Source organism: Polypterus senegalus, chromosome 13 (assembly GCF_016835505.1).
Source record: "Polypterus senegalus isolate Bchr_013 chromosome 13, ASM1683550v1, whole genome shotgun sequence".
In the NCBI taxonomy this organism is placed as follows: domain Eukaryota; kingdom Metazoa; phylum Chordata; class Cladistia; order Polypteriformes; family Polypteridae; genus Polypterus; species Polypterus senegalus.
In genome coordinates this window covers 76,700,102-76,725,651 of record NC_053166.1, presented here as the reverse complement: position 1 = coordinate 76,725,651, position 25,550 = coordinate 76,700,102, and the positions used below count along the sequence as shown (strand labels likewise).

Genomic DNA, 25,550 nt, shown 5'->3' with positions numbered 1-25,550 from the left:
CAGAAAAGGTAAGGAAGAAGAACAAGAACAAAAAAGATAAAAGGATGAAATGATGATACCACAAAACTGAAGTAAAGAAACCAGGTACTTCACAAATATTATTATTTATACTTCACGGGATAATAAACAGCTGCATACATTGAAAAAACTTAGCCATGTTAGGTCAACTAATTACCAACTAATTACAGCTGTAAAGATCCACTGAACTAACTGCATGAATTCTAAAAAGGCACACATAAAACATAAATTCACAAGAGAGCATACAAAGCAAGAAACATGGTGACATTTTATAATGGTGACCTCAAAAATATTTTTATTCATATCTAATATTTAATCCGGGAAACTTTCATGGACCATTTTATCCTTGCCATGTCCATTGATCTTAGCTTGGTGCATTGCATAATCGACTAGTGTGAATTTCTATGCAAAACATCAAGAGATAATGCTTAAAAATAAAATTACTGTAAACATAAAACTTGATTGCTTGGTTAATTAAAATCTTTAGGTGATCTTGAAATTTTGAAAATTATTTTTTATAATATGCTGTATAAAGTATGCGTGAGATCTAAATTAAGATATTTATGCTTTGCAATTCAGCTTAATTTTATGTTTTTGAGGACAGACACATTACCTTTTACATATTTCTAAACTGAATCTAAACAGAAGAACAAGCAAATACTGCAAGGCTTAGACAAAAATGAGTAGGTTTTGCAAAAAAATAAATAAATAATGGTAGTTTGTCCAAAGCTGCTCAAAAGACATCGCCCACCTACCTTTGGTTGGAAGGCAGTAATCTTAAGCACCATCTCAACAGTGAACAGTCCAGTAAAGACCATGTTCAGTATGTCCATTGCATAATTAAAGGCTTGTGACTGGTTATAGTGCTACAATCAAAAAGAATGAAAGAAAATAAATAACAGTTGTGGCCATACTAGAGTACTGTTTAGCATGGCAGAGAATTTGGTATGAAACTGAACACTTCGGAATAAATTAAAATTAAAAGTACAGATGTGCTTCGGAACTGACATCCTGCAGGGATGCAACATGCAAGTTATAAATGTAAGACCTTTCTATTCTTGTGCAGGCAGGTATGAGTTTGTAGAACTCACATTATGTGAAGAAAAGAGGGATTACAACTTGCCTAAAATGTTCAATAAAAGACCAGTAAAAAAATCATGTTGCTTTTAATATGAACAAAAACATTACACTATAAAATCCTGTTTTATTTATTTATTTGTTAAACATCTAAATGTATGCTTGAAGAATATTAAGGGAATGCAGCAGGCAAATGTGCAAAAGACAGTAAAACTGGCTAGTACAGTACAGTAAAAAAAGATGGGAAAGTTATACATTTGTATCCAGTTTTCAATGGTTTTAGATTCAAATGGAAAGTACTGTGGCTGAACAATCTCAGCTGTAAAAATGTGACAAAATCTGGAGGTAATGGATGCAAATCCCATTACCTTCAACTTCCTGAGATATGGCTAAGATTCTGTGGCCTAACCAAATTGTATTTCAGAGTAAAGTAAGATATGATCCCTGCTAGCATTAAGCAAGAAACAATAGCTTGTATTGAACTTATGTGTCAAGATATTTCTCACTATGCTTTTATTGCTGGTAAAAGCCTTGTGTCAAAAAAGGCAATAATTCATTGACAATGCTGTCAAAAACAGCAGATTTGTTTTCAATAAAGTTAAAATCCATTGCCAACAGATTTAAAGTTACCTTTATTATTTTTTTATTTTTAGGGAATGGACAAAGTCACATAGCTTACTATCAGGGAGAGACGAGAAGAGAAGAAATACTGTAAGTAATAAGAAAGATTATAACTGAGTGTAAGGTCAGTTGCTCTGATAAACAAGGATCTTAACACCTACAAATTCAACCTCTCAGTGCACAGATATGCATTTCACTGTTTTGCATTATTTGTGCTACTATCCTTTACCCAACTTACCATGTTATAAAATAAATACCTTCTGTCTGTGTTAAATGTGGTGTTTGAGTGTCTGCTGTTGGAAATAAGGGGCAAAGTGAATCTATGCTCTGTGAAGGTTAACTGTAAATATATTTAATTACTTTATTGTTAAATATTGATGTTTACCAATAGCAATAGCTGCATCAAAAAAGTATTTCTCAAAGACAAAAAATGTCAAACTGAATCAGAAACAGAGGAAGTGTGGGGGGTATGGGGTTTTGGCTGGAGGAGGACATGAGAAAGCATGTAAAGGAAAACAAAAAAGTGAAACAGTCATTGCAAAGTGACACCATCACAGTGAAGCCTTTCTCCAACTTACTTGCATGGCCAAAGTGATTGTGTTCAGAAGGATGAGCACAAACATGATGTATTCAAACCAAGTTGAGTTCACCATGGCCCAGAATTTATACTGAAACTTGTTCTTGGGAATGTACAGTTGGAGTGGCTGAGCCTTCAGTGCAAATTCCACACATTGACGCTACAAATCAAATGTCAGCATTAGAGAACAAGAACAGCAGTCACAAATAAAATGTTCTCACAGGCAAAAAAATAAAAACTTTGGACTAAGCTGCATTAACAACACAAGAACTAGTATTTGTGTCCTAACACTGTAACAAAGATTTGTAAGAAACTATACTGGAGTATAATAATAATAATATTAACTTTTATATATATAGATAACACAACTGACAATTTGCTTAAAAGAGGTAATATACCTGATTTTTGTCCAGTTCACAGTTTTTATACTCCTGTTCTCCTTGCTCACGAAAAGTGATAATAACAAAACCCACAAAGATGTTCATCATGAAGAAAGCTATGATAATGATATAAACAATGAAGAAGATAGAGATCTCCACACGATAGTTGTAGATAGGTCCCTCATTCTCTGCATTGGCATCAATCGCCTTATATAATAAACTGAAAAAGGAAAATAAATGTTAGAAATTAAATCAAACAAGAATAATTAATACAAAGAGATAAAATAGTTAGGAAGAGGGAGACAAATACACAAAGGACTAAGACATATTAAAGAAAAAGGCAGGCAAGATGGGAATGTGTAGACATCGATACCGTGACAACACCATTAAGACTACCATTAACTAAAGTATTAATAGATTGATAGGCTAGATATGATATTAATGCTAAGGTCTTCAGATATGCAAAAATATAAATTATGTGGAACATAGACAGACTAAGGTTACCAAGTCCAGGCCTGAAATGCCACAAAAGACACATGTTTCATCCCAGGCATCTATTTACTTGGGAGACAATTCTTAGCATTAATTGAACATGTAAATTAGGTAGAAAACTTGTACATGCTTTACTTCTGTCAGACATTTGTACTGTACCAGCTCTGCAATTCACTTTGAGAAAATTGTAAACCCTTAATCCTTCCATTTTTTCCATTTTTTATTTTTACTTAATTCAAACAGCTTCTTTCAAACTAAATATTATAGTTCTACATATTGTACCATATATGTAGGCTACATGTTTATTTATATTTCTGATAATTACTTGATGTTAAATGATATACAATTAGGGTTAGGGTTAGCACCAATGAAGTTAGCTAAATTAAATTAAAAAATACCCGAAAAATAAAAAGATCACTGCAAATAAACAATTTAAAGCAATAAGCATTTTCCTGAATTTCACAGAGAAATAAAAACCATATCATATTAACATGTATACGTAAATTAGAAGGTCTAGTTATCAAGAGTTGAATTCTGCAAATGAAGAGACTGAAAGAAAAGCTGCAGGCACTGCAGCATTGCAGAAACAGGGTTGCTTAACAATGATGTAGACTTACGCTGGCCAGCCCTCAAATGTAGACACTGTGAAGAGTGCCATCATTCCAGACAGCACATTGTCAAAGTTGAAGTCACTGTTATGCCAGATTCGCTCCCGGACCATGGGATGAGACACATCACCATCTTTGTACACTATGAATGTTCCCCTAAAACACAAGACAGAAATGTTTGGTCACAGACTGAAAGCACCTAGAAAACAAATTCAGATATAGGCTTTTTCTTTAACATTGTTAAAATAAGCCTGACTTGGAACAATCAGGAACTTGGGTCATGAAGGACAGAATATGCCTGCAAAAGTGTCAGCTCTTTTCTAATAAACAGTCTAGGTGATGTATATCTTCAGTCTATGGAGATATACCAAGGCAGAACCATCCTAAAAGGTAATGTTGATTACTGAATGGTTACCACTATCAATAACTGATAAAATCCTAAAATTGTAGCACATGAAGTTTATAACCATGTCCATGAATCCATTACCACCACGGCATTAAGTTTCTGATTTGTCCCAGATCTTGTACTGCTTTAACTATGTATGTGCATTGTCAAGATCCAGTGGAGGAAAAAAATTATACCATTTTTTTTTTTCTTCCTAATCACTGATATTATATTTCAGAGGCAGGGTTTAAGTACCTAAGGGTTAGAAACAATCCAGGACAGTAAATAAAGTAAGGTATAACAGCCAGGATAGCACATACACACAAACATTATTTTAACGATTACAGCTATAGCCCTAGGTCAAGTGAGGCAATAGCCAACAATTAGAAAAGTTCAGTAAAATTATTGTGGCCTAAATAAAGAGGAGAAATAAAAAATTCAGTTTGAAATATTGCAGAGGACAAAACCAGAAATTTGCACAAGATTGCTGCTGTACAGCATTCTCACTGGAGTTGCACAGACAAAAGCTAACATCCACGTAAGCTATCACACTTCAGGACAGAAACAAACACACAGCTTTGCAGTTGAAGAGTCCAAAAAGACCAAATGGCCAAATGGCTGTGAGTTGGCAAATTGTGGAGAAATAGAGAACAAGGTAAGAGCTGGATGGTGATGAGTTAGATAGATGTAGTAAAAAGGCAGAGACAAAGACAATATAAACAGCTGTCAATTAAACTGGAAATTGTCATCTCTAGACTAATAGATGTCACCTTGCTCAGGAAAGCAACTAGACAAAAACAAAACTAGGAAATTAGCTGGCTGGATGAAAAGATTCCTGTTATGGCCCTTGACCCTCTCTTGTGAAGTGTAATGTGACTCACTAGACCAGAGCCTTTGGCTACTACTCTAAAGAATGCAATGTGAGGCTAGAAAATGTGCATATCAGTAAAATAAACTTCAGAGAGTGTAAGTCCAAGTCCTCAATTTTAAACCAGTAAATCATCAATAACAATAATACAATCAATAATAATCTTTTAGAAACTCAGCAACAAGAAATAAACTGGATCTCTTTCACAGAGATTTCATTGTATAAATATTACTCATACTTTGAAAAGGCAAACAATTAAAAGCTACCTTGTGTTCTCTTTTCTGTATATTGTATTTTAGTCAAAAATATAAATACATGGGGATGGCACGGTGGCGCAAGTGGTAGCGCTGCTGCCTCGCAGTTAGGAGACCTGGGTTTGCTTCCCGGGTCCTCCCTGCGTGGAGTTTGCATGTTCTCCCTGTGTATGCATGGGTTTTCTCCGGGTGCTCCGGTTTCCTTCCACAGTCCAAAGACATGCAGGTTAGGCGCATTGGTGATTCTAAATTGTCCCTAGTGTGTGCTTGGTGTGTGGGTGTGTTTGTGTGCCCTGTGGTGGGCTAGCATCCTGCCCGGGGCTTGTTTCCTGCCTTGTGCCTTGTGTTGGCTGGGATTGGCTCCAGCAGACCCCCGTGACCCTGTAGTTAGATATAGCGGGTTGGATAATGGATGAATGTTTATTATGGAGTTGGAAAAGACAAGTACACATAAACACAAGACAATATTACTATTACTACTAATAGTTTAACTTCTTTTTTTTATTTTTATTAATTTTATTGCATTCCATACAAATCAATCAAGTTTTACATAAAGAAAATATGAGTTAAGAACAAATCGATCCCCACCCCTAAGAGAGAGAGCAAGCCAAACAGCATGAAATTTAAGACCTGTAAAGATACCTAAATTAACAGATTCTCTGTGCTTTATGAGATTATTTTAAAATATTACTGATTAGATCCTGCCATGTTTTGAAAAATGTCTGTACGGATCCTCTATCTGAGTATTTGATTTTTTCCAATTTCAAATAGTATAACACATCAGTTTCCCACTGACTTAAAAGAGGAGAGTTTGGGTTCTTCCAGTTTATCAGGATAAGTCTGCGTGCCAAAAGTGTAGTGAAAGCAATCACAATTTGTTTGTCTTTCTCCACTTTAAGCCCATCTGGAAGAACAAAAAACGCAGCTGTTAATGGGTTAGGAGGGATTATGAGTTCAAAGCTGTCTGAAAGGTAATTAAAAATTTTCGTCCAGAATGATGTTAATTTGGTGCAGGCCCAGAACATGTGACCCAGTGAGTCTGGGACTTGATTGCAGCGTTCGCAGGTTGGATCATGCCCTGGAAACATTTTAGAGAGTTTTAGTCGAGACAGATGTGCTCGATAAATAATTTTGAGTTGTATAATTGTATGCTTTGCGCATATGGAGCTCGAGTGAATTCTCTGCATTGCTACTTTTCACTCTTTCTTTTTCCCAGTGACCTCTTGGATCTTTGAAAGGGAGGGATTGTAAAATAATTTTATATATTGTAGAGATGGTGTCTAAGTCCTTGAGATTGAGCAATATTTTTTCCATAATGGATGTGGGTGCAAGATGAGGAAAATCTGGGAGGTTCTGTTTAAAACAAAGTTCCTGATTTGAAGATAGTGAAAGAAATGTGTAGTTGGAATGTTAATAGTTTAACTTCTAACAAGCCAAAAATGGAAATATGGACTTACTTGCAATGCTCTGGAGTGTATTTAGCCTCATCAGTGCAGCTATAGAACTTGCCCTGAAATACAAAGTTTAGGTTAGGCTTCATGGGACTGAAGAGAGAGAGCAGCTTCCTATAATGATTCATTGTGTTTGGAAAAGTGGTTCAGTTTGGCTTCCCAGAGGTTCACTTTTAAAGCAATAATCTGTCACATCATCAGGAGTTTGATGAAATTGTATAACTTTCTATATCAGGAAAATAATAAATTAAATTCTGCCTAAGCATGAAAATTTAATTAGCAGCTTCATTAATATTTAACCGGCACTAGAAGACTGCATCTTCACTTCATACTGCATCTACTCCAAAACTTTCTGATTAAAGTAACTTCTATTTGCACTTAATAGTGGCTACTTCTTAAGGGCCCTCATAACTTGGGTCAGTTTATTTCATGATGTGTTGTGACCTTCATCTCATCTGTCTATACTCATTATTTTCATGGCATACTATATCATGTTATGACACTTATTTTTCATACTTAATGGGCCAAGTAACTACAAAAAACCAAACTACAGCTGTTTTGATCTCTAAATTACTATTAACTGCATTTCAACATAACCAAAATATGGACTATATGGTATACACTGACTTACCTTAAAAAGCTGAACTCCAATACAAGCAAACATGAACTGAAGAAGTGTTGTCACAATCATTATATTGCCAATGGTCCTTATAGCAACAAAAACACATTGGACCACATGCTATGAAGGTAGAAAAATACAATAGTTATTGATACAAATGATCTCCTATTTACAAACACCAAAATAAAAACTAAAAGGTAAATCTTCTGGACCTAATTCCTGTAAAGGACCATCAATTCTCAACTTTTTGAACCTATTTCCAAAGTCCTGATTTCTATTTGTTTAGGCTATTATTTCTTTTTATTGTCTTAGAGATGAAGCCAGTTATCCAACTAATGTACAGTATCTGTTCATAGGTTTTTGTTGCCTTGTCAGACAGGACAGATAAAACTCCATTGGTATATATTACTTATATAATATACATATTGTGATATATTGCCGGCAGGTTATCCCAACCAATACCCCCAGGCCGCCAGACGGAGCCCTCCCTGCAACATGGAGGTGCCCTGAAGTCCAGCAGGGCCTCATGGACCTTGGAGTTTTAATGCAAAGCCTTGCTGGATACCATGGTGGCTGCCAGGGGACGCTGCAGGGAGGCCCAGGGACTTCTATTTGCCTTATAGCCCGGAAGTACTTCCCAATCGAGGGGACAGAGGAAATGACATACTTCTGGGCTGAAGAAAAAGAGTTTTCCCGACCCCGAAGTGTTATGAAGTCACATGGACTGAGGGACATAAACACTTCCGGGTCAAGAAGTATAAAAGGACTGTAGGAGATCCCAGCAGTGGGCCGAGTTAGGAGGAAGGGTGACTGAGCTGCTGGGAGGTGTGCAGGATTTGATTATTGTGTATTTGATTATTGATTTATTGTAGTATAGTGGAGGTGCTTTGTGCACTTTATTGTATAAAATAATTTTGTGGACTTTTATCTGGCGTCTGGTCCAAGGGTTCAATGGGATGACAGTGCCCCTATCTGTCACAATATATATATATATATATATATATTACAAGGGAAAAACAGGCACAGAACATGAGTTATCAAATGTTCCCTGTTAAGTGCATATTTTCTCTACTAAACACCCACATGAATGTCAGATAGGAAACATCTGACCTACTGTATCTATATAATTTTGTTGAAATTATTTGTTACTTGATGAATCATTGTACAGAAGCAATGCTTCTATTACTGTATATTATAAACTGTGGAAATGCATGCAGGAGGGGCAGATTACAGGTGATAAGTCCAGACTATGCCTAAAAAAAGTCACAGATAGACCTAGGCCAGAATAACAAAAGCTACTTTCAAGGTGGTGCATGTCCTAAATATGTCCTAAAGTCCACATGAAGGACAAAAGGTAGGGGCACCATATGTAAGAGAAAGATAGGAGCAATGAGAAATGAAGAATGCTAGGAGACAGGCATCTCAGCAAAATAACTGACCCCCGTTTGGCTAGGGAGGAAATGCCTAAAGTCACTGTCACACTACACAATAATTCTAGAGACTTTCAGTCATAGGTTTCTGAGCATTTCATAGTGCAGCTGTGGCATGCTACTATGACTGCCAGTCATGCGGTTTGACATCCCAATGGACTCAACCAAATTGGTCTGCAACTTGCCTTGACAAAATCAAACAGGTTGACATCAAGAGCTCTCAGATATAAGAGCAGACAACCAATGAGCACTCATCCATAGGTATGATTCATAAAAGGAAAAAAGGGAAAACAGGTGTTTTAGACAATGGAAAATAAGAGACGCTTCCTGTCCAATGTCTTGTGTTTGTTGTACCAGAGAATGTAGCTGAACCTGCCATACTTGATAAGCATTTGTACAAGCACTGGCACAGTCAAGTACTATGTACACTAGTGCTGCCAGGAAGCATGTCAATTGGCTGTCAGAATGTGGTGTGCTTGTGATACTTTACAAATTTGAAACTGTGCTGAAAAATCATGAGGCGGTCATATAATTTGCTGTTCAACACAAGTCATAGTCATGCAATCTGACATCCTGAAGGCAAGAAGTCATGTAATGTGTCGCTGGCCTAACACTGGAGAGCTGCTTTAGGGCTATGGGCCCTAAAAAGCTGATTTATTTTTTTTGTATCAAGCTCTCACTTTAGCTACACTGTAGCCTAGCCCACGTAGCCAGCGGCATAGCCTGACGCTCACCTCATCAGAAATATGACTATTGCCATTCATCTTCTGCTATTCTGGTGTAAACATGGAGCAGATCAAGGAAAGCCTTGTCTAAGAAGTTAGAAAACATACACATTTATATGATTCCTCATCAGCATACTACAAAGAAAATCTGATGGCAGGCAGTTCATGGCATGAAATACAGCAAACATCAATCTAGAAGCCAGCAAATTTATGAAACAGTTAAAAAATGTATGGGCAAAACCTGCCTGCATTTTAATGAATCATTCAATTTTCATTTGTGCTACAAACAACACCCACTAGTGTTCAGACATTTGCCTGCAGGGTAGCGTAATGCAGAAATCTAAACTGTTTTCATTAGCGAAGCCTGGGTGTAGGCTTGATGCAGAATTATAAATCAATCCTAAGGGCAAATGAAAGGTTATGGATGCAATTAAATCAGAAACTGCTAGAGATAGTTCTAGCCAGGTACTTTTGAAGCAAATGGAACCTCATCCCAGTTGAGGATGTTATTCCAGGGCTTGGCCAGAACTGACCCCAGTAAGTTTTTTGTAAAGTTGGGAAGAGAATGGGACAAATGTCAAACTGTGAGGTAAAGAGTCCCAGTTCTCCAGAGAGAGAGAGTGAGAGGCAGGAGCAGAGAGGTGTTGTGTTTTATAGTACGTAATTGAACAGCAGATAAGTAGAAGGGAAATCTGCATGTTTTTTGCTATGATTTTACTTGTAATTTGTGTTCTTCCCGTGTTCATTCTTTCCTATAGTTATTTTTTTGTAAAGGTGCTGTTTTTGTTTTCATTTTTTGATTTTGCTTCTAGTAAGTGTTGTTCTGTTGTCACACCAATAATAATCCAATCCATATGAAGATTAATATAATTAAAGGAACTAATGCAGAATAATTAAAACATTGAAAGTTCTATGTTTGTTATACAGGGATCAAGCAATGCATCATAGGAATTTTAATTTTCTAAACTTCATTTTTCAACTATTTCCAAACCTGAAATGGGATGAATCTAATGCAGAAAAAATGTGTGAAAAGCTATGTCCATAGTATGTATGAGGTACAGTACATATTGTATGGGAATTTATATAATTTACTTGTACTGAAGAACATTTCCTACATGAAAAATATTAATCTTATGCACACAGTTGTGCTATCTGCTATTTAAAAACCAAGGCCCACAGACTCTTAGTAACACATATATACTTACTAAGGAACTAGTTAAGGTAAGACAGTGATAGAGATCAGAAAACTTGCCAAGATGCCATCAAGAGGAAGTACAGAGTAACCAAAAACTACAGATACTTTATAAAAGGCAGGGAAATGAAGAAACATAAATAATACAAGACACTAAAGTACTGTATGTTACTAAGAATCAAGAAGATCATGAGGACCAATTAATACATGCTCAGAGAAAGAATGTAAATCAAATTAAAGACAGAGAAATAATTAACATGAATCTTTCTATTAAAGACTTTTCTGAATGTCCTGTAGTATACAACAGAAAAAAGAGTAATTTACCTTCAATCCTTTGGCACGATTAATGGCTCTCAAAGGCCTGAGAACCCGAAGAACTCGTAGTATTTTGACAACTGAGATTGCACTGGAGCTGAGAATCAGAAAAGGGTTATCTATTAGAGTTAGTATTATATTATCCCAATATCACAAATAAGAAACAATAAAGTAGCGCACAAGAACAAACATATTGGGTGCTCTATGTCATCAAAGTTTACCTATCAGTGATAACATTTTATGTGCTGCTAAATGTGACAGAATATGTAACAAATGTGCACTAAGTATAATTAAAAATGATAATAAATGTGACTGGTAAACATAATACTGAGATGAAATATTTAGTGTGCTAAATATATTAGACTGCTAATAACTAAAGATAATCTTATAATAAGGAAAAGTACAGGTAAGACTTATTTTATTGATTTTAATAATATGAGTACCTAAATTGTTGTGACAAAGTATGTAACAGTATTTTTAAGCTGCACAGGGCATACTATATGAAAAATGGGCATGAAAAGAGGCAGATGATAACTTACCCACACAAAAATCTAGGTATGGGTTGTCATATGAGGAATGGGTACACTGGTATCCCAGCAGGAATCAATGGAAAAACATTACCTGGCCAGGAGGCCAGCTTAAAGGAAAGACAGGGGTAGGTGGATTATTACATGTTCCCCCAAACTGCTAGATGCCAGCATCCCTGGGGACAGGTATAACCATAGACAATCACAGGGCATACTGGGATTTGTAGACCTGTACAGCACCACTGTGGGGGTCACTAGTTGCAACAGGGGGTAATATTAGGAGCTGTTATCCATGATCTTAGGTACTTCCAATCAACCCAGAAGTACTTCATTTGGGGTATGTCCTAGCACCAGAACTCCCAGGTCCAAGATAAAAGGAAATGCTGTGCCACATCCAGGCAAGTCGAACTCGGGTTCAAGGAGGACTACGCTCGCCTGGAGGTGCAGAGGAGCAGAAACAGAGAAATAACAGAGGAACTGTGTGTATTGTAAGCCACTCTGAAGGTATTGTGGATAATAAATCATTTATTTGAACCTGGGACTTGTGTTTGTGTTGGTATCTGAGATTTAGGAGGCTGCATCGCCCCTCTACTGGTCACAAGTGAAATCTGATGTACTCTCAGATGCGGTTTAAAGTGCCTAAAGATAAATCCATTGTAATATCTAAAACCACAGTACAAACATGCACATTTATCTGGCTTAAATGAAAGAATTTCAACCCACCTTCTGTATCTCTGGATAAGTTATGTTCTAATATTATCTCAGAATATGTCCAAAACCTTTTTAAAACATGGCAAGAATTCGTGAATGTTATTTTAGAATAAGCATGTTGGACCTGTGATTGACTTTCTTATATTATTAAATGCTCTACTATATTAAAAAAGTTAGATGGGTTATTTTTTACTCATGCCTATTCTTTTTAACTTTGTCTTGGGTGGGGGTTGAATCTTGTTTTGCTTTTTTACTTTACATTTACTTATTTGGCTAACACCTTTATCCAAACTTTTTACAACACTTGAGATACAATTGGTTACAATTCTTTTGTTTTCCAACTGGAGCACAGGTGGGAGAAATTACTTGCTCAGGGTCACACAGTGTCAGTAGGGGATTTGAACCCATAACCTTAGGGTCTGAAGTATAAAGCCTTAACCAATGCACCACACTGCCTGCCTCTTTGCATTTATAATTTTCTTTTGTTTTCTCTGTATTGAATATGAAGTGTCTTCACAATATCTTGAGTTATAATATGCATGCACTAACTTGTTGTCATTAAATGTGCTATACATATCTGTTAATATTTGCTCTTAAGATACAATTATTGTAAAGTAAGTATTTATAAGTTAAATGCTTAAAGAAGAATGACAGTGAACTTCTTTCATGAGCATGTCGCAACAGTAGTCAGCCACTGGGAGGCTAGACAGGATGCTTTAGTGCCACGAGTAGAAAAAGTACAAAAACGCCAATGCTTTTTATCTTCATAGCCCACAGGAAATAATAGCACTAATTCTACTATTGCATATTACCTTCACCTTCCTAGGCACCAGCAGCCTCTACACTTACTGTATTCCAAAAGAGATGAGCGAAACGCTGACCACTAGCAAATCCAAGAGATTAAACCAATTTCTGCAGAAGGAACCTTCATGGAGAAATGCTCCATATACTGTCATCTGCAAGTAGAAAATACATCATTCACAACTGAGCCACTAACTAGTTTAACAAATTCTATTTATCATTGCTGCCCACATTCTTTGGAAATCATCAGAAAAAAACTAACATGGACAAGCCAAATTATTTACCTTGAGAAGGATTTCAACAGTGAATATTGAAGTGAAAGCATAATCAAAATAGCCAAGCACCTGAAAAAATGACAAGTGAAGCCCTTTAAAGCATGTAACTGAAAAGAGAAGACATCATAAATAAGAAATGGTGCTATAAAGTCTAGTAACAGTCTCACCTGATTCCGAGATGAATGTGCTCTAATGGGATCTTCTGCTGCCAGAGAAATGCTGCTTAAGATGATGAACACAAGTATAAGATTGGTGAATATGTGGTGATTGATCAGAGCATGGCATGCCACACGGATCCTGGTAAAGCATATGATAATGGGGAGAGAGGAGGAGAGAGAGTTCAGTTTTTACCAAGTATACAGTACCTACAGCAATTTCCAGGCCACTGAGCACATCCCTTTATTTCAGTAGCTGTTTCTGACCTTAGACTACATTTACTCATCTCACATGAATGCAGGGTCTAAAATAACTACATCTGCCAAGATGAATAAATCCATGGTATTAAGTTGTGTAAGTAACATTAGGGTTATCTGGTGGATGCATTATTGGAGTGCTTTTTGAACATGTTAAGGTCCCGACACATTACATGATTTTTCTGGCTGTTTTCAGTTTCAGATTTCAACTTCATAATCATGAAGAGTTAGGAGCAGTCATAAGGTGCTCTTGTGTCCACCACTGTATAGTTTGACATTTCCAGCAACTCTGGCACACTGTCTTTGTTGTATGGCCAGCCCTGAGTATGTATGTGAGAGACCTAACTACCAATGAACACTCACCTAGATGTTAAATGCATAAAATTCAGCCACAAGGAATAAGGAATGCTGGTGTTTTGGACCATGTAAACTGAAGAGAGGCTTGTTCTGTTTGGTGTTTGCCATTCCAGGACAGAATATAAAAAGGATTTAAAAGGAGGACCAAGATTGCATCTGAACATCACAAATATTGAGGAAGTGTTCATACAGGCAACTACTGCTGTCAGGTAGCACATACACATGAATTGATTATCAGAATGTGGTGTGTTTGTGATACTGTACAAATTTAAAGCTGTGCCAAAAAATCACAAGGCAGTCATGCAACCCATTATTTCCTTCAATTCATAGTCAAGCAATATTACAGGCTAGATGTCATGTGGTATGTTGTGTAGTGTGCTGCAGGCCTAACTCTGAGCAGCTGCTTTTGAGCCCTGGCAATTTAAGGGCAAATGAGGGCTCATGGATGCAAATGCACTAGAAGCAGACAGAGGTAGTCCAAGCTAGGTGCTTTTGGAACAATAGGAACATCAGCTGAATGGCACATGTAATTCCAGGGCTTGGGCAGAACTGAACCCAAAATTTGGCCCTCGGCATGTAGAATCTCAGAATACTTTGAAAATTTGAAACTATGCTGAGACATCGTCACAAAGTTGTGTAATTTGTTATCCCCTGCAATTCTTCACCATGTAATTTGACATCCTCAACGCAACCAGTTCAAACTTGACACTCCTGTGACTAGAATTCATTTAATGTGTCACCATCTTTTCTTGGAGTTAGAGTCAAACTGGTTGTGGATTTTTCCTTTGCTAAATCCATATCAGAGCTTCTATTCTGCTTTTCTGCTTGTCCCTTCTGTATCTCATTATATGTAGTCTATTATGACTCATGCTTTCTTTCTCTAATTTTTGGAAAAGGTTCTTTCCTTTTAAAATTTTTTTCTCTATTGAACATAGAGAATTCTTTCTCCCTGTTCCTTTACCCTATACTCTTTTCACATTTTTTTTAATTTCCTATTCCAATTTTCACTTATTTCAAGTAGAGATGTGTTAGTAAAATCAGTTTAATCAAAAGTTTATCATGCTGCAAATGTGAATCTTTTATTTTTTTGTTTTTCATCCTTTCCATTACTTCAATTTCTGTTCTTTCACTTGTCATTTGTCTTATACTTATTTTGCACATTGTTTTTTCTCTATCCACCATTTCCCTTTTATATTTATACAATTTTCTTCACTTATTTCCTTCTAGCTATCTGTTTCTTTTAAGTTTCTTTTACTTATCTCCCCCTTCTATCTAATCCCTTTCCTGCCAGATAATCTTACGGATTGGTCTTGCTGAGACAGAAGAAAGCACTGCCGTCTGGGATAGGCGTGACCTTTTCTTTGGGAGCAAAATCAGCCAGCTTGTCAATGTTGGAGGTGGACTGAGATTCTGACACTGCATCTTCTTCTGTATCAAAATGTTGGGCAAAAAAGTGAATCAGAGAGGAGAATTTGACAACAAATTGTTAAGTTTTAAAAATTCATAGCACATATGATACAAGGTATTTGTGATCTTTAAAAGATCTACAGAGAACTATCTACCTGCTCCTTCACTACCTTCTTCTTGTTCTTCATAACCATCAACATCCACCTGCAGAACATAACAAAAACGTGGCCACATTAGTACAATCACAGTACATTCACTGTTTGCAAGAGTAAAATATAGTGAGGATTTGTTGTTTGGTGTAAGATAAAATTTTAATGTGCTCCAGCTAAAGATGTGTGTGATTATATTAAACTAGGGGGCTTTGCCCCCTGCTCGCTTCGCTCACCAACCCCTGTTTTTGTTTTCCAGGTACACACTTTTAAGATTTTTTTTTTCTTTGAATTGTTGCTATTTCATTAGTTTCACTTTTATTTCAGAACTTCTGTAAAAACATGTTGAGTCCCAACATGCTGAATCTTTTTATTGAGGTCAGTGAAACGTGTTTAATGACTTTATACCATAATTCAGGATAGGTTTCTCTGTTTGGAATTTCAGCACAGACAAAACAATCTACATGATCAGCAGTTAATAATTTTTTTTGCAAAGTAACCAATAAATTACATGTGAGGTAAACTCAGTTTTTGAAATTCTCTTGACTTAAACTTCAAAGCCTTACAATATTTACATACTTCTGACATATCACCTATGTCCATATATTTGATCTCTATTCGCCTTTTCGACACTGTCATTTTTTTCTGCTTTCATATTCTGTATCTTGCTCTGCATGTGTTTCGTGCCAACTTTTGTTTGGAGCCTTTAGAATTCCAGTTTTCATTATCTCTAACCTGCTCTGCATGTGTTTGGCCCCCTTGTGTTTTAACCTCCTTATGACGTTTTACTTTGTTTTCTACTCTGTCTTTTATTTCTGACCTCGCTTGATCCTGTTTTTTTTCAATGACACCTGGTCTGTGGTGATTATTTTCCCTTTTTCAAGTTTTTTTGCGTTACTGCGATCTTCACTTTCTTTTTGTTATACTTTCTAATTTTCCTATTTTCAAATTCTTTAACTTTCTCCACATGTGTATCACGCCAACTTTTTTTTTTTTTTGAGTGTTTTGAATTCCACTGCTTTCATAATCTCTGACCTGCTCTTCATGTGTATAGTGCCAACGTCCAGATTGTACATGCTTTTTTTTCAATTCCACTTGTTCCAGGCTGATAAATACTTTCCTTATTTTCTGAATTTGCACCTAGATTATTCTTTTTCTTTTTTGTCTCCCCAACGCTTTTGAGTCTCTTTTCTCCACACTGATTTCTTCTTCGCTTAGTCGTCTACGTTTCATTTATAACGTATTGTACTTATACGCTTTATATGCGCTGAGAGCCCTGGATCTGTGTGTGCTCAAAGCCAAAACATGACTGAGTGTGTTTGTGCCCGTGCTCTTATTTTGTTGTAAGTAGAGCATGTCTTGCAAGAATCTCAGGTTCTACATCATCACAAGATAGTCCTGTTTCAATCTCTTGGCACAAAGTCTCATGTTTAAGGTCCCCACGAGACTAAAGAGATTGGCCATGGAGCATCTTTTTAGTGCCTTTTAAGTGTCTTCCGTGATCATAATGTGAAGATCACGTCTCGTTGCCCTACTGTTTCTCTCCAGGATTTTTTTTATAATAGAGAGAAATATGTTAAGTTGATCTCACCTTCACATCTCCATTTACTTCACTCTCTTTAGCTTCAGTTACACTTTCTGCTTTTTCTCCTCTACAAAAGAAAAAGATAACATGTTGTAATTCTGCTGACAATTAAGTAACTTGTCTAAAAAATGACAATGTCTAAGGAAAACTGTGCACCCTAAAAAGCCCACAATAACAAAAAGAAAGCGTACAAGCCATATAGACAATATACTAACTGAGAGATGCACATGTTATCTATGTGATTAAAAGTAGAATTGACATCAACCATGTGAACACACCAGCCTGGCAACACAAGAAGTCAAAAAGATAATAACAAACACTTTCTGGGGTTAGGAAAAAAGTAAGCTGATACATACTTGTAAAAATAATGCTTTGTTTTTCTTTTGGATTAAATAGATGGGATGACTATGAAAAACATGTAGATGTTCATTTTGATAACAAAATGGTTCTTGTGTCATCAAGGGAATCAACCTTTTAACATTTTCAGAAAAAAATTAATTCTGTCTCAAGGCTCATAATTTCCTTTTGATCTACTGTTTCAATTGATTTTTCTCTGAACAATGTCACTAAAGACAGATTATGTCCTTTCACTACTTACTTACCTTCTTGGATCGAGACCTTGTCGTGGCAGAAGGGCGTGCGCGGTCTAGTGATCCTCTGAGCTATGTTGTCGGGAGTTACATGCTCCTGGTAGGGCTTCCCAAGGCAAACAGGTCTGAGGTGAAGATCCAGACTAACTCGACCCTGAGACCCCATATGGACTTAAAACAAGGATCGGCGTTTCCCTTGCCCAGGAAAGGGTACCCGGGGCCCCACCCTGGAGCTAGGCCTGGGGGAGGGGCTCGCTGACGAGCGCCTGGTGGTTGGACCTTCGACCACGGGGGCCGGGCTCAGCCCAAAGGAGCAACATGGTTCCGCTCTCTTGTGGGCCCACCACTTGCAAGAGAGGTCATAGGGATTGGGTGCAATGTGATATGGGTGGTAGCCGAAGGCGGGAACTCTGGCGTTCCCACCCTCAGTTGCCAAAACTGGCTTTTGGGCCATGGAATGTTACCTCTCTGGCGGGGAAGGAGCCTGAACTGGTGCGAGAGGTTGAGAGGTACCGGCTAGATATAGTCGGGCTCACCTCTATGCATGGTCTGGGCTCTGGAACCATTCTTCTTGAGAGAGCCTGGACTTTGTTCCACTCTGGAGTTGCTGTGGGTGAGAGGCGTCGGGCAGGGGTGGCTTGCTTATGGTCCCCCGGCTCGAAGCCTGTATGTTGGGGTTCTCCCCGTTGGACAAGAGGGTTGATTTCCTACGACTTCGAGTTGGGGGAAGGACTCTGACTGTTGTTTGCGCTTATATGCCGAACAGCAGTTCAGAGTACCCAGCCTTCTTGGAGTACCTGGAAGAGGCGCTGCGAGGTGCAGCTCCTGGGGACTCTATCGTCCTGCTGGGAGACTTAAATGCTCACGTCAGCAAAGACAGTGAAACCTGGAGAGGCATGATTGGGAGGAACAGCCTCCCCGATCTAAACTCAATGGTGTTCAGTTCTTGGACTTCTGTGCTGGTCATGGATTGTCCATAACGAACACCATGTTCGAACATAAGGGTGTCCATAAGTGCACTTGGCGCCAGGATGCCCAAGGTCGCAGCTCAATGATCAACTTTGTAATTGTGTCATCAGATCTGCGACCTTATGTCTTGGACACTCAGGTGAAGAGAGGGGCTGAGCTGTCAACTGATCACCACCTGGTGGTAAGTTGGATCAGATGGCGGGAGAGGCTGCTGGAAAGACCAAGCAGACCCAAATGAATAATGAGGATCTGCTGGGAACGTCTGGCCGAGGAACTGGTCAGAAAGATCTTTAACTGCCACCTCCGGCAGAACTTCAACCTCATTCCGAGGGAGGCGAAGGACATTGAGTCTGAATGGTCCATGTTCCGAGCCACCATTGTCAAAGCAGCAGAACGGAGCTGTGGCCACAAGGTTGTCGGTGCCTCTCGTGGCGGCAATCCACGAACCAGTTGGTGAACACCTAAGGTTCAAGAGGCCGTCAAGCTGAAGAAAGAGTCCTATCAGGTCTGGTTGACCAGTGGGACTCCAGATGCAGCTGAGGGGTACCGGCGGGCCAAGCATGTGGCGGCATCGGCTGTTGCAGAGGCAAAAACTCGGGCATAGGAGGAGTTTGGGGAAGTCATGGAAAATGACTTTTGGTCGGCACCAAGAAGGTTCCAACACTGTGTACAGTGGAAATGGGGCCCTGCTGACTTCAACTGTAGATGTTATTGACCGGTGGAAGGAATACTTCGAGGATCTTCTCAATCCCACCAGCATGTCTTCCTTAGAGGAAGCAGAGCTGGAGGACTCCGGGGGAGGGGGCCCTTCCATAACAGGGGCTGAGGTCACCGAGGTAGTTAAAAAGCTCCGAGGTGGCCGGGCCCCTGGAGTGGACAAGGTTCACCCTGGGTTCCTCAAGGCTCTGGATGTTGTGGGGCTGTCCTGGTTGACACGTCTCTGCAACATCGCATGGACATCAGGGGCAGTGCCTCTGAATTGGCAAACCGGGGTGGTGGTTCCCCTTTTTAAGAAGGGTGACCGGAAGATGTGCCCCAACTATAGGGGGATCACACTCCTCAGCCTCCCCGGTAAGGTCTATTCAGGGGTGCTGGAGAAGAGAGTTCGGTCGATGGTTGAATCTCGGATTCAAGAGGAACAATGCGGATTCCGTCATGGCCGTGGAACACTGGACCAGCTCTACACCCTGGCCAGGATCCTGGAGGGGGCATGGGAGTTTGCCCAACCAGTCCACATGTGTTTTGTGGATTTGGAGAAGGCGTTCGACCGTGTCTCTCGAACCATCCTATGGGGTGTGCTCCAAGAGTACGAGGTACAAGGCTCGTTGTTATGAGCCATCCAGTCCCTGTACAGGAGGACCAGGAGCTTGGTCCGCAATGCAGTATAAGTTGGACTTGTTTCCTGTTGAGGTTGGATTCCGCCAGGGCTGCCCTTTGTCACCAGTTCTGTTCATAAGTTATATGGACAGAATTTCTAGGCGCAGCCAAGGAGCGGAGGGAGTCTTGTTCGGTGACCTCAGAATCTCGTCTCTGCTATTTGCGGTTGACGTAGTTCTGTTGGCTTCATCGGACAGTGACCTCCAGCTCTCATTAGAGCGGTTCGCAGCCAAGTGCGAAGTAGCGGGAAGAGAGTTAGCACCTCTAAATCCAAGGCCATGGTTCTCAGCCGGAAAAGGGTGGAATGCTCTCTCCGTGTTGGGAGCACAGTACTGCCTCAAGTGGAGGAGTTCAAGTATCTTGAGTTCTTGTTCACAAGTGAGGGAAGAATGGAGCGGGAAGTTGATAAACGGATTGGTGTGGCATCCGCAGTAATGAGGGCTCTGCAATGGTCCGTTGTGGTGAAGAGAGAGCTGAGCCAAAAGGCGAGGCTGTCGATTTACCAGTCAACCTACGTTCCTACCCTCACCTATGGCCACGAACTCTGGGTAGTAACCGAAAGAGCAAGATCGTGGACACAAGCGGCTGAAATGAGATTTCTCCACAGGGTGGCTGGACTTTCCCTTAGAGACAGGGTGAGGAGTTCAGTTATCCGGGAGAGACTCGGAGTAGAGTCGCTGCTCCATTGAGAGGAGTCAGTTGAGGTGGTTCGGGCATCTGGTTAGTATGCCACCTGGACGCCTCCCTGGGTGAGTGTTCTGGGCATGCCCCACTGGGAGAAGGCCACAGGGCAGACCCAGGACACGCTGGAGGGATTATATCTCCCGGATGGCCCTGGAACGCCTCAGGATCCTCCCAGAAAAGCTGGAGGAGGTGGCCGGGGAGAGGGATGTCTGGGCTTCCCTACTTAGGCTGCTGCCCCCACAACCCGACCTCGGATAAGCAGTGGATAATGGATGGATGGATGGATGGATGGATGACACTACTTACTTGATTATCAGAAATGCAGGCAAAAATGACTGTATTCTAATCTTATTAAAAAGGTAAACATCATCAAAAAACTGTCAAGTGATAACCTACAACACACGCAGTTTGGTGTCAACAGAAGTAAATCAGCACCCGAGACAAGAAAGTACTAAAGAAATGACGATTGAATATATTACTGCCCTCTACCTTGAGATGTAAAGAGTCACAATGTTTCACTGATGTTGTTGTGTACAGTCAATATATTAATGATTCCCTGTAACCTGGATTTAAATAAGACAGAAACAGAACTGATGTTGAATGGTGATGCTGTTGTTAATGCTGTTCCCTCAACAACCCAGCAAGTAACTTGGGTTTGAATTCTTTGGCCAGTAGTTGCAAGACATCTGCGTCTGTGCAGGTTTTATCCAAGCACACCAGTTTTCCTGACACATCACAAAAGATGTTAGGTTCAAAGGTGATGATTCTAAATGGACCTTTTCCACATTTGCGTCTTGTCTTTCATTCATTTTTAGGATAGGATCCAGCCCCCTATGACTCTGAATAAGATTAAGATGGTTCAAGAATGATCATTTAGTTAGAGAAATGGCCTTGCAATTAGAGGAGCCCTCTTGCTTGTTGCTCATAAGGTTATGTGTATGTCAAAGTATTGCTAAGGGATGCTACTAACAATAGGGTTCCTGCAGAGAGGATTTATTTTGCTTTCTTTGTTTATCCGTTGTCTTACTGCCCTTCAGCATAAGCTGTGAGCTACATGCTACTCTTCTTATTAATCAGTATAATTTTCATACTATTAATTCTCAAGGGGAGTCATGGTTGCATTACATAAATTGCTGATAACAACAGGTCTTTTCCAGTTCCTCTTGAAGGCAACTGAAGTATTTGGATTCTTTTCGCCAGGAAACAAAAGTTGCAAGTTAGAATTCAAGAGAAGGACTGGAAAAATTAGATTGAAGGTTAGAAAGTGGAAATATGACAAGGGTATCACAGTATAGCAAACAGGGAACAGTCTCTCTGCCAACTCATACAGTGAAGATAACACAAGCTTGTTCTAACAGGCCCATATAGGCCTGATAAGAGTTTTGCTAACTGTGGGCATGCTTAACATATCATAGGATGCCTTTCCCTTGTTCCTCTCATGTTTAACTGTTACAGAGCTCAATGAATCATCTGAATAGCTTGCAGTGTCTGCTCTTATGACACTTAACTCTTTGCCTTTCTTGTTAGTGTTGATATTGTCAGCATCTGCCAGATTGTCCACTGCAATAGCCAAGAACACATTGAGGAGAATATCTGAGTGCCACATCATTAAAGAAAGATAGCCTGTAAGAAATGTTAATACATTGTTTCATTTACATCAGATATGGATTTTAAATGTACAATTGGTGTTAAAACATATGTATTAACAAAGTCCCAAAGATGAACAGTTAAAAATGAACACTGGATGCTTACAGGGGAGCTGTTAAACTGAAATGGCACTGGTTTATTATACTCTGTTTCCAGATTCTAGTGTGATAAATAAAATCTCCTATCTGTATCGCTGTTATAAAGTTAACAGTAAAAATGACAAAAGAATGAAGGAAGCAAAATAGTGTACAAAGTAAAGTTTTGTAAATTAGCAGCTACTTAAAGACCAGCTGTTGAGACTGTAAGTAGCACTGGTGTTCATTTTCTTGATTTATACTGTACATACTAGCATAGGTGCAGGGGAGTGTAAGGAAAGGGGGTCTGGAGGGAATGTATGGCAGTCCTGGTGCAATGCTAGAGAAAAATTGCAAATGTAAAAATTATGCACTCTATTTTTCTTTTTTGTTTCAAGTTTCTGTAATGAGATTGAATCAATGTCATTTCACATAGGTTCTAAATAAGTTATCTTTAAGTCTCTAGTATCTCTGTATTTAACTCACCAGTATGCCAGCCAGCTTACAGTGCTGACTGCCTTAATATAACAAAATCTGATGAAATAGAAGTGTAATGATTATCCCTACCCATGATTCAAGTTTGCAGTATTTTCACTAATTTATGCAAAAATTGCAACATAACATTTACATATTTGGCAGATGCCTTTATCCAGTGTAACTTACATTTATAACAGAATTGGTTACATTTCTTTTGGTTTTCCAATTGGAGCGCAGGCAGGTCTAGTGACTTGCTCATGGTCACACAGTGTCAGTAGCAGGATTTGAACCCACAGTTTCATGGCTTGAGGGCCAAAGCCGTAACCAATACACAATACTGTCTACCTTGCTTAACCATCCAAGTAATGCATGGTGTCAGTTTTTAAGCGAGATAGCTGCTACAGAGATCTCTTTTAGCGTGCCAAGAGCAAAGGTTTAAGTTTAGCACTGTTTTCCAACCCTTTTTCTGTGGTGGCACACTTTTTGTAACCCAAAAAATTCCAAGGTACACCATGATTCTACCAACCACAAAAGCATTAAATCTATACATGTACTAAACTGTCTAAAAGGGCAGGACAGGGTCTGGCAAAACAAAGAAGCTTGGAGATTGCCATTCGCAGACACAGTACTTAGTGAGCACTAACAACACTTTTTCCAGCTGCTTCGTCCCTTTGCCCAATCATACAGGCAATACACTCTCTGCTTCACTCCACAGACCCGGGGTCAGAGGCAACTAGTATAGCCACTGTCCCTCGGCTCTGCGAAAGTCACTGGTGAACATGCGCCCAGGCAGATGAACCCCCATCACGTCTCATGGCTGTTAAAGTGTTGTGTCTGAAAAACAACAATCATAGAGCTCCTTTTATGTCAGCTCTTCCAGGTAGTCCTGTTCTCCTCAGACAAGTCTCAGCTACCTGAGGAGCGTGTCTATCTCAGATCAGGACCAAGAGGCACCAGTCAAAAAACATTTGTGTACAGTATAATTACCAAGTCATTAATGGTGATGAACAATTGAGGATAGAATTTACGGAGTTTTAACACAAGTTTTAATGTAAGCCCATTTAAGAAATGGTTATTCTTTCAATTAAATTAGTCTTCAGCAGTGCAATCAAATCCAACAGTTATTTCGATTGTTTAATTTTGAATTTGACAAGTCTGTGTCTCATATTGGCACTGTGGCACAGTGGGAAGCACTGCTGCCTCGCAGTTAGGAGATCCAGGTTTGCTTCCCAGGTCCTCCCTCCGTGGAGTTTGCATGTTCTCCCTGTGTCTACGTGGGTTTTCTCCGGGTACTCTGGTTTCCTCCCACTGTCCAAAGACATGCTGGTTAGGTGCATTGGCGATTCTAAATTGTCCCTAGTGTGTTCTTGGTGTGTGGGTGTGTGTGTGCCCTGCGGTGGTTTGGCGCCCTGCCCAGGGTTTGTTTCCTGCCTTGCGCCCTGTGTTGGCTGGGATTGGCTCTAGAAGACCCCCGTGACCCTGTAGTTGGGATATAGCGGGTTGGATAATGGATGGATTGATGGATGTGTCTCATATGCTATGCCAATTTGATAAGAAATAAATTGGCCTTGTTTTCTTACTGCAGTCTTTTCAACTTGCCTTTTAGGAAGAGGGAAAGGGTGGTGTAGTGCTTAAGGCTTTGGACCCCCAACCCTGAGGTTGTAGGTTCAAGTCCTAATACTGACACTCTGTGACTATGAGCAAGTCACTTGACCTGCCTGTGCTACAATTAGAAAACCAATAGAAATGCAATCAATTGTATCATAAATGTTGTTAGTTGCCTTGGATAAAGGTGTCAGTCAAATAAATAAATGTAAATAAATTGTACTTCCTCAAGTAGAACTTTGTTCAGGTTTAAGATCATTGTTTAAGTTTAAACTATGCTATTATTTTTTTTATTTCTTTGTGTTGGTTGCACATTAAATTTGTGATTCAGTGTGTATTTCCTTCATGATTTATATATTAATTTTATAAATATATGTTTTAATGTTGGATGCAATTGATCCTGATTAACACTAGAATCCCTGAAGCCACCTTAAATTCCTTTTCACCTCTCCATTAGCATCTTTTGGTTTGCAAATGTGTCTATCAGCACAAGCAGTAAGCAGACAGCTATTTCATCCCCCCACCACTGCAGCTTAACTCGTACAAAAAGTTCTCCCAGCTCAAGTCTGTTTATCTGGGTGTGAGGTGCCTGGAGTTGTATAGGATAAATAATATATCATTATTTGGAACACATGCATTTCATGTGTGTTCTGTGTCTACAACAATCTATGTAAATGCAGGATGACAGGAAATGCGAGGAAAGAAATGTTGAACACATGAATAAAACAAAAACTTTTTTCATGATATAGTACTAATGACAAAATCTTGACATGAAGTGTATAATGTGTGAAGACTGAAGTCTAAATATCAAATAAACACTTTCACAAAATTTACATGTATAACAAAACAAGTGCGCCTTTATTCAAGAATATAACCAAAGAGAAAGAAAC

At 39.1% G+C, this 25,550-nt stretch overlaps 1 protein-coding gene across 1 annotated transcript in view; it reads right to left on the bottom strand.

The window, feature by feature from the left end:
* The window catches only part of LOC120542743 (voltage-dependent L-type calcium channel subunit alpha-1D-like), a 210,354-nt gene that overhangs the window by 61,210 nt on the left and 123,594 nt on the right, over positions 1-25,550 (bottom strand). Inside the window, exons 17-30 of the mRNA XM_039775380.1 lie at positions 22,366-22,450; positions 17,244-17,304; positions 15,659-15,707; positions 15,398-15,524; positions 13,494-13,623; positions 13,336-13,395; positions 13,100-13,206; positions 11,022-11,109; positions 7,363-7,470; positions 6,738-6,790; positions 3,783-3,929; positions 2,692-2,893; positions 2,295-2,453; positions 774-884 (exon numbers count right to left, since the gene is read on the bottom strand). Coding sequence (XP_039631314.1) covers positions 774-884; positions 2,295-2,453; positions 2,692-2,893; positions 3,783-3,929; positions 6,738-6,790; positions 7,363-7,470; positions 11,022-11,109; positions 13,100-13,206; positions 13,336-13,395; positions 13,494-13,623; positions 15,398-15,524; positions 15,659-15,707; positions 17,244-17,304; positions 22,366-22,450 — 1,487 coding nt within the window. The remainder of the gene's footprint in view (positions 1-773; positions 885-2,294; positions 2,454-2,691; positions 2,894-3,782; positions 3,930-6,737; positions 6,791-7,362; positions 7,471-11,021; positions 11,110-13,099; positions 13,207-13,335; positions 13,396-13,493; positions 13,624-15,397; positions 15,525-15,658; positions 15,708-17,243; positions 17,305-22,365; positions 22,451-25,550) is intronic.